The sequence below is a fragment of the Erythrolamprus reginae genome, chromosome Z (genome assembly GCF_031021105.1).
Source record: "Erythrolamprus reginae isolate rEryReg1 chromosome Z, rEryReg1.hap1, whole genome shotgun sequence".
Lineage (NCBI taxonomy): Eukaryota > Metazoa > Chordata > Lepidosauria > Squamata > Dipsadidae > Erythrolamprus > Erythrolamprus reginae.
In genome coordinates, this window is record NC_091963.1 from 93,617,855 (window position 1) to 93,627,429 (window position 9,575).

The window sequence follows — 9,575 nt, forward strand, 5'->3', positions numbered from 1 at the left end:
GGGGGACCACTGTATTCCTATACAGGGGCATCCTTGAACAATGATTGAACAGTACTTGTTAAGAATTTGTTTAGCAGCATTAGATCTTAAACACTATCACTTCAACAGGAAACTCTTCTTTTCTTATCTGTGGGAGATGAAAAGGCAGCTGGGCTTTTTTTGCTGGCAGGACCTTCAGACAAAGTGGAGAAGCTGGGCCCCAGGTAAGTTATTCAAAAGATTGTAGTATAATCAAGCTATTAATTTGGTGACCATTGAGAATGGAGCTCTGGTCTGTTGTTTTGTCAGTTGCCCAAGTGATGAGTAAGGGAAATCCAATCTAACTGAACATATTGATTCACCTCTTTGTTGTTCTTCCCACAAGAGTTGCCGAACTACTGGAAGGAAAAGGAGCAGGGAAAAATGGGCGCTACCAGGGCAAAGCTACAAAGATGAGCCAACGATCAGAAGTAGAGGCCCTTCTTCAGGCATTCGCCAGCAAACAGAACTCTGAACAATGATTGGGCATCTGGACAATAGTGCAATTAGGGAAGAAATTGTTCCTTAAGGACTATTTAATAACACAATAATTTCTCATTGTATGTTTTTTGAGCATGCCAGTATCAGCAGAAAAGAATTATCAGTGATCTAATACTGCTAAGAGGGATATTACTAGCTATGAAAGAAATAATATATGTAAGAGAGGTGTGGTATGTAAAACAAGAATGTCTGGAAACATTGTTATATGTCTGTAGTAAGAAATCTCACCATAAACCAGTTTTTTGGTATAGAGAAGAATTGCATTTTTCAGAGATGTGATCATGATCCATAAAATGTGTGATGCTTCAGTATCACAAATTAAACAGCTCAGATGTTTGCTGATATGTTTGTTTCTAATAGTGTATGTTGTCTTCCTCAAATTGTCTTATGCTGAATCATTTGGAAAGCAATTTAACAGGCATAATTCTTTGCTCAGTCTTGCCTACTTTTGGCCTCCTCTGAATAAATGGGGCTGGTATACTGAGTTCTCAGCATGGCCCAGTTGGTTGGACTTTTTTGAATTTGTATTCCTAACACATCTGGAAAGCACCAAATTGGGAATATTGTTTTAAATCCCTGTTATATCTTAGGATCATCATCTTGCAATCTGGATCCTCATTTTATTGATTTCAGAATGATGGAAGGCTGAATCAGTCTTGAGCCCATGGGGATCACACTCCTGGCTATAAGCAAAGTTAGTCTGCAATACTGCATTCTAACCACTGCACCACCAGGCAGCATAATATTGAGAGGGAGGTGCATACATTTACTTCTTACATAGCAGCCTGGTACTGTTTGGATCACCTGGTTAAATACAAGCTATTTAGTACGCGATTTAGTACATGATTTAATTGACTTTGTGCAAGAAGTATCATGATAGGATTCTGAATCACTTTATGAAAATCAGGCATAGAAATGTGAGTCAAAGTTTGTTTAGGTATTTTAAAAATGGTATATAAATTTAACCCTGAATCAACCTGATGATTTATGGTTCTGCTTAGTCTTTATCAAACATATGATTACAAGTGGAAGAAAAAGCCTCCATTACAGCATCAGAACGGAGAGTAAATTGATTAGAATAATAGAGTTGGAAGAAACCTTGGAAGTCTTCAGTCCAATCCCCTGCTCAAGCAGGAGACCCTGGCCTATACTATTTCAAACAAATGACTGTCCACTCTCCTTAAAAACCTCTAATGATGGAGCTTTTCTGGAGTAAAGCTTTTCCAGTGGTTTATTGCTCTCGCTATTAGAACATTTCTCAGTTATAGGCTGCTTCTCTTATTGATTACTTTCCAATCATCATTTTTTTAAATCTAGGATTAAATAAAGTTATAAGAGGATTAAATAAAGTTATAGGAAAATAGAGAAAAGATTGTGCCTGTCATTGGTTGGAAATAAATGTACAGACATTCACATGAAAAGAGGGGGGGGGGGATCTATTATCAATATGGAAAAGGAACCAGAATGCCTGGGGTGGGGGAGGTGGGGCAGGAAATGCAGACAATGCAAATACAGCAAATAATTCTTCCAGTCTGCTATTAAAAGTGATTGTAACTGTTTCTGGCTTGTTTGCAAACTAGTAGGTGTTCTGTCTGGGTGCCCCCAGACTTCAACACCAACTGGAAAAAACAGCCAGACACGCTGGTAAAAGCAAAGGCACTTTATAGTTTGAAAAATAAACACAGAGAAAAACCTGTTCTTCCCAACAGGCAGGCTATGAGGCTTCACAGCAGAGTCCTGACGGCCAGACAATACAGCAGACTTCTTGCTGGCACCCACACCACTGTAGAGAATAAGACCCACGCCTTTCCCCCCAAGGTTTCAGCCTTCAAGGCCACAAGCCAGAATCAGAGACGCCAAAGATCACAGCCAGGTCCCAGGACTCCCAAAGATAATACTCCACAATACAGGAAGGGTGGGTCTGCCTTTTCAGCCTTTCTGGGGAGAACCACACCCAAACCCAGCTGTTGCCTATTTAGGGCTGGAAATACCTGGCTAATTGTCCCCTTCTTTGGGCTGCTCTTCTCTGCCTGAGATCGATGATGGCTTGTGCATTTTCATCTAAGGACTCCAGGCTGCTTGCTGGGGAGAGCTCCACCCCGGGGGACTCAGGCTGCTCTCCCTCTCCCTCGGCCTGATATTCCTCCTCCCCGTCTGCCTGGGCCTCCTCCTCCTCCTCCTGTTCCTCATCCTCCCCCTCTGAGCATGGAGCCGGCAGAGGTTCAGCCATTCCCTGAGGAGCCTCAGACGGAATCACAACAGTAGGTAGGTTACTCAACTTCTATTTTAGTTGGAATTTCTCAAAAGCTTTTCTAAGAGACATTCCAGATACCACTCTGCTTTCTTTTCTGGCTAAAATATATCTATGCTTTTCCTCCCTGTCCATCCAGCCATGATATCAAATAATTTATGTCTGAAGGCAGCTATATTCATCAGTGTATGGAAGGGGTTAAGACTGTTTAATCATACACAAAACAAACAATGACAAATCTTAGTTTATAAACCTTTAGTCTTCAGAGTTGAAGATACATGTACAAAGTAGCTCAATTGCAGGACATTTGTTCCTTATAAATCTTTCTTGACTGTCGGCTGAAGGAGGCAGAAAATGCTGTAGGGGATCAGGGCCACTGCACAGATGTGGGCGCAAGTGCACTTACAGAATATGAGGATGTAAAAGAGGATCTCCTGATCAGTGGGTAATTCAAAGGAATCAAACAAGCGCAAGACTAACAATGAAAAAAAGATGCAAGTGAAGTGGAAGATCAGTCCTTGGCTTGCCTTCCCTTTGCACATTTCTGCATACATTGGGGAGTTGAGTCCAAATCCCAGACCAAACAAAATGCCCAGATTGCGTAACAGACTAGCAAAAGGGGTTGTGTCAATATGGACCCACTCAGGCCGTTCACACCATTTGTGGGCCTTCTCAAGTGTCCACAAGAGATCTACACCCAGCATCTTGAGCAGTAGGTAGAAGCCCAGGGCAAAACCAAAGAGGAAGCCAATAGTTCCAACATACCGCATGAAGCTGGCAGCATAGATGGAATGGACTTGTTCAAAAATCACAGCCACCAGTATTCCTGTGGAAGAAGTCAATCATTCATTGAGTTGGCATTCTCTGATATTTACATATAGGATTTTATTCTTTTATTTATTCAGGATTAAGGAATAGTTTACCTGAAAAAACACCTGCAATCACTTGATGTGGAAAGTGTGCAGCAATGAACACTCGGGACAAGCAGACACAGACTTGTATAGCCCAGAATCCTGCCCAAAGTAGACCATGCAGCCATCTGGAATGGAGAAGATGGGAAGATCAGGGCAAAAGCAGTTTTTAATCACACCAAAAAGGGACATCTTAGGCTAAAGGCCAGTCTGTCCTTTGAATGTTATTCCGGAACAGGATATAAGATCTCATTTAGCTAATTCTAAAGTGAATTGGTTAAATGAAGATAGTCCTCACTTACAACCTGCTTTGTTTGATGATTGGTCAATGTTATAAAAATACTGAAAACAATTTTACCACCAATGTCTGTGTTTATGACTTTCATAGTGTCTCTCCATCATGGAATTGCCATTGGAATCAGTATAAATTATCCTTTGCTAATCTGGGTTTTCTCCCCCTTCATTTTCAGCACTGAAATTGGACAGGATGGGATTATAAGAAAATAAGCAGACACATCCTGCTTACTCTTGAAATCCTTTCTCTAATCTCTGTGCTCTGCAAGGGATGGGAGATAAGTATTATCTCTACACAATTTCTACTATCCTGTTTCTGGAACTACCTGTAGCTTTGAGCCTTTATATGATGTACAGGGGTACCCCAGTGTACATTGTGATTTAAAAGAATTGAGATAGTAGACATGATAGCGAAATCAAAGTTGTCTTTTTTATGTTTTTTCATGTTCTGCACACGTGGATACATACAAACTTAGCAGAAGTTTATTCCACTGTTCTCAGCCTGAACATCTATATTTGTTTATCTGTGTTAAACCAACAAGATGTCTGGTGTGCCTTCACTTTAGGATTAAATAAATTTATCTCATCAGTTTGGCAGTCAAAAAATACATTTTGTTATCTCCTTTTGCGCGGCATTTCTTCACAAATGGATGGTTCCCTGAAACAGTCAGATGTTTTCATAATTATGTTTCAATGCACACATTTATCAAACGCTTCCAGAGGTTCCCAAAGCCATCTGAACAAAAAAGGGGAAGACTGACACTGAAACGCCACAAAATTAAATTTTCCACTAATAGAGGTAGTCCTTGACTTACCACAGTTCTTTTAGTGACCATCAAAAATTATAACACTGAAAAAAAATTACGAACATTTCTCACATGACCTTGGAGAAGTCCCACATCAGCAAAATTAGTGACTGGTTTGTATTTATAATAGTTGTCATGTGATCACCTTTTGTAAACCTGACTAGATGGGCTCAGTGGCTAAGACACTGAGCTTGTCGATCAGAAAGGTTGGCAGTGTGAGCAGGGGGTTGGACTAGATGACATCCAAGGCCCCTTCCAACACTTACTGTTGCCTTTTGACAAGCAAAATTTACTTAAAACCCATTTCATTTAACGACACTAACTTAACAACTGCAGTGATTCAGTAAACTGAACAGTACCAAGAAAGATCACAAAAGGCAAAATTCACTTTAAAAATATCTCACTGAGCAATAGAAATTTTTGGACTCAGTTGTGGATATAAATCAAGGATTACCTATATAATGCTTCAATTTTTAATCTCAATCTTGATTTCAATAAAGTTATCACTCCTGATTTAAAAGTCAACTTCAAAATTGCTGTGTAAGGACATAGTTTATTTCATGTTGGATATAGAAAATACTTCTTTAAGGTGTTAATTGCAGCAGCCATTGTTGCAAACAAATAAAAACAACCACCTGAAAATAGTGAATTGTGACAATGTTTAGGTATGTTTTTTCCTCCATAGTTTTACTGTATTTTTTGGAGTAAAAGATACACTTCCTCCCCCCAAAAGGCTGAAAATTTGGGTGCATCTTATACTTAACATTTAAAGCCCCCCCCCCAACCCTAAATTATTGCACGCTTGTTTTGATTGCTTCTCCCTCCAAAAGTATATTTCCCCCCAACCCTAACCAGGGCATAAAATGATGGGTTGAAGCTGACCACCCAAAGAACACTAGCCAGATAAATATGTGATAGGTAGATTTCTCTCTCCCCCCCCCATTTTCTTCTCCCAAAATTAAGGTAAGTCTTATACTATGGTGTGTCTTATACTCTGAAAAATATGGTATGTCAATATATCAATTTCCTTAGAAGGAAATGAAAATGGGAAGATATATCCAGGACAGAAGAGCAAAAGAGGCGCGTTCTTGGTTATGTCCACGTCTAAACATAACATTTCAAATCCCATCTACTGGCATGTAGACCTTACCTGCCTCTCAAGGTGTTTTGCTTTTGTGGCTGTAGTTGTGATAGCAGTGCTGTCACCATGACATAGTAGACCCCAGAAGACCCCATGGCATGACCAGAAGGACTACCTGAAGATGCAAACAAAGGAATCAATGAAAGGAAGGTTGCAGCCACAGTGGCTTAAGAAAGGTACTGAGAAAGTAAGGGTATAACACCTGCAACTCACCTGGACCAGTTTCACAGGTAATGGGAAACTGGCGGATTACCGGGGGTGTTACATTGCCATAGAAATCTGTCTCATGAACCCACCAGTAAGGCCTTTCTCCAAAGAGGATCCTAGAAAGAAGGAAAATTAAAAGCAATTCTTATCCCAGTAAAGGACAAAGCCATGGCAGGCATAAGATAACACTCACTTAACAATTCTGGAAATATTAGAGAATTTATCTCTGAATGTTTTTTTTAAAAATTCAGATTTACCTCCAAGACGGGAGTTCTAGAATTAAAAGCCTTTCAAGTAGGGATAGACTTGGGTAGCTTTCCCCAACCTGCACTTTCATACTTCCTAGCACTGAAAATTATAAGCCAAAAGTATTTGACTCAGAAAGATTTATTACTCTTGCCGCTGTTTTCTGAATTTTAATTTTAATTTTAGCAAGGTCATTGAGGATTGTTTTAGTAGAAAATTAACCATATAATTTTAAAATAAAACTTCAACACTCAGTCTTTTATGGTTTATCTTCATTCAGCAAAATCAATCTAATTTTTTCAACAAAATGAAGAATGCATGTTATAATGTACAGGTTACAGTAGTTGTCAGTATGACTTCTGTGATAAAAGATCAAATTCTATAAATTGTGAATTAATAAAATTATAAGATCTAAAAATGCCAATGTTTTTTTTTTTAGGTATTTGTCTATTTAGAAGGAAAGATGCCTTATATTTAGTAAAGTGGATTCCTAATTAAATAAGATTGGAACCTGAGAACACATTCTGGACATTTAGTAAAGCATAGTATCTATTTAAAAAGCTGTCCAAATTCAGTAGAACCAAATAAATGTACTGGTATATAAAATTGCAACTGTATCCCCTTCCATAATATGGAGACAAAATTGCCCATAGTTTTCCTTATGACACCCAAATCTCAATTTATGGTAGTCGGAGAATAAAAATCCATGGAACAAATGGATATTCAGACTGTTTAAGCAAATAAATAGACAGAGAAGAGAACAATGGCAGTTCTCAAGTCTGCTCCTTTTTCTTTAAGTATCCCAAATTCAACTCTCTGAGGAGACGTATATGAAATATAACTTGGAAATGATAAATACTTATTTAGAGGAAAACCTAATGTGAATGTTTTTTTCTTCCCAGTCACCTCCCTCTCCTTAGACCTTTCTTACTTCGCAGACAACAGTCTTTAGCATTATATACAACTTATTAATTACAATTTGTGCTGGCTTTTCAAAAATGTAAAATATAAAATATATAAGTAAAATTGGGTTTTTTCCCTAATATTACTGTATACTATATTCTTTTGCATGCTCCACAGAATGCAAAGATCTATGCTCTTAAACACCAGATCAACGAACAAACAAATCAACGAAGAAGGGTTGTAAAAGTCACTTTGGTCTTTATGCTAGAAGGAACGAGAGGAGAAGTCATTCCTGACCCCAGAAATGCATTCTCACTCATGCTCACCACTTGAAAACAAGGTTGAACCAATCACCAATGACAGCTACCCAGATGAGTCGGATTCCCACTGCTTCCTTCAGTTGGTACCAGATGGGAAATAAGAAGAAAAAAGTTGTTCTGAGATCAGCTACTGTTGAGATGAAGAGAAACCAGTCCTGAAAGTCCATGAAATTCTCTTGGAGGTAGCTAGTGGCCTGGATTCCTGCACCGTGCACAAGATCCATGGTGCAGCTTCAGCAGAGATTATCTTCTCCTACTTTGGTTTTTCCTAGTTTCCCCAGAAATTGCTGGGCCTTTTTAATATCCAAGCCCTCTGATCTTTGATCTTTAACCACCTCTCCTGTCCAAAAAATATTGACAGAAGCTGCAGAATGAAGCAAGGTGTATTTGTGTGTAAGAGTCAATATCTTCTGTTTCAGGGAGCATATCTGCCCTACATGCTTGAAAGTGTTTAAAATACATTGCTTTTCCCTACCAAATTCTGAATGGACATTAGATTCTGCTTAATAGAACACACTTGTTGGCCAAACTACAATTCTAATGCACCTTTGGAAAAAGTTATGAACATCAAAATGTAATAATAGATGAGGCAACTATTATAACACTGGGAGGAAAAATACTCTTTTTAATTCCCCCACCATGGAATGAGTGCATAACACTGATGTAAGGCATCAGCATTCTTCAATAACTATTTCTAAAGAATTAAATTAGCCTAAGCAGTTACAATTTTCTTTCATATTTGAACATGTTCTAGTTAAATGTCTAAATCTCAGACATTTTACATATAAACTAAAAACTGGGAAATGGAAGGTTGATAAGTAAACTTTCCAGGTAATTAATTAATTAATCAATCATGACTCAAAGGCAACTTAATCTGGCATACCTGAGGTTGAAGAACTATCCACCAGAAGCATATACAGCCTCACAATCAACAAGCTCTAAGACATTTTCTAAATTCTGTGCTAAATCAGGCTATTTATAAGCTTGATCGGCCTCTCAGAGGAAATAAATTCTCACTGCTCCCACCTTCCCGGCCTTTCGGAAGGCTCAAAAAACACACCTTTGCCGGCAGACCTGAGATTGTTGAGGATTGACATCTTGCTGCGACCAAATAGTATGATTACAATATTAATGACTGGCTGAATGATGGCTTGTAATAATATAATACACTTCTTCTAATGATATAATAAACTGTAATGTACTTCACAACATTATGTTATATTGCTTCACTTTTTGTATAAGTAATGTATGATTAAATATGAAATAAATTAAATAGCGGTTGAAATAGAAATTGATGACTCAATAGATTCAATTTACAGTATAGGAAGATAAATTTTACAACTAAAATGTATGCATATAAAAAAAGTAACAGTGAAAGGCTGTTAAGGGAACATGCTTTCATTGTAATGGTTTGTATTACTGTAATTTTCGGGGTATAAGACACACCTTTTTCCTCCCTAAAATTGACCAACAATTTGGGTGTGTCTTATACTCTGAATGTAGCTGTTTTTTAAACAGTTTTTTCAGCTGTAACTAGCTGCTAACGATCTTCCTAGCTCTTACTTTGCAGGCTCTTTCATTGTTTCTCTCTGCGAATAATGTTTTCCAAGACCTAGTTCTTTGTAGATTTTTTTCCCCATTGCTCTACTTGCTCCAAATGTTCCTTTCCAGCCCTAACAAGGTGCTAACTATGTTTTCAGTTCTAAGCAGCTTGCAAGCTCTTTCATTGTTACTCTCTGTAAAGAATGTTTTCCAAGCCCTAAGTCTTATTTTTATTGTTCTACTTGCTCCAAATGTTTCTTTCCAGTCCTAATGATGTTCCCAGCTCTAACCAGCTTGCAAGCTCCTTCATTATTATTCTCTTCGAATAAATTTTTTTTAAAGCCCTAACCAGGGAATAAAATAATGTGCTGAAGCTGACCACACTAAGGAGGCTAACCAGACGAAGAACTGGTAGGCAATTTTTTTTAAATTTTC

The 9,575-nt window shown here is 38.2% G+C and overlaps 2 protein-coding genes across 3 annotated transcripts in view; one reads left to right on the top strand and one right to left on the bottom strand.

The window, feature by feature from the left end:
- The window catches only part of LOC139153149 (putative protein PTGES3L), a 32,235-nt gene extending 30,346 nt beyond the window's left edge, over positions 1-1,889 (top strand). For both annotated transcript variants that reach the window (XM_070726756.1, XM_070726754.1), the window contains 2 exons: positions 109-203; positions 365-1,889. In XM_070726756.1, coding sequence (XP_070582857.1) covers positions 109-203; positions 365-500 — 231 coding nt within the window. In that variant the 3' untranslated portion in view covers positions 501-1,889. The remainder of the gene's footprint in view (positions 1-108; positions 204-364) is intronic.
- A 1,121-nt stretch (positions 1,890-3,010) lies between these two features.
- Positions 3,011-7,887, bottom strand: LOC139154691 (glucose-6-phosphatase catalytic subunit 1-like). Its single transcript, XM_070729577.1, has 5 exons — positions 7,605-7,887; positions 6,136-6,245; positions 5,932-6,037; positions 3,694-3,809; positions 3,011-3,596 (listed from the first exon to the last, which is right to left on the bottom strand). The coding sequence occupies exons 1-5, from the start codon at positions 7,820-7,822 to the stop codon at positions 3,085-3,087; spliced, it is 1,062 nt and encodes a 353-aa protein (XP_070585678.1). The 5' UTR covers positions 7,823-7,887; the 3' UTR covers positions 3,011-3,084.
- Between the last annotated feature and the right edge of the window lie 1,688 nt (positions 7,888-9,575).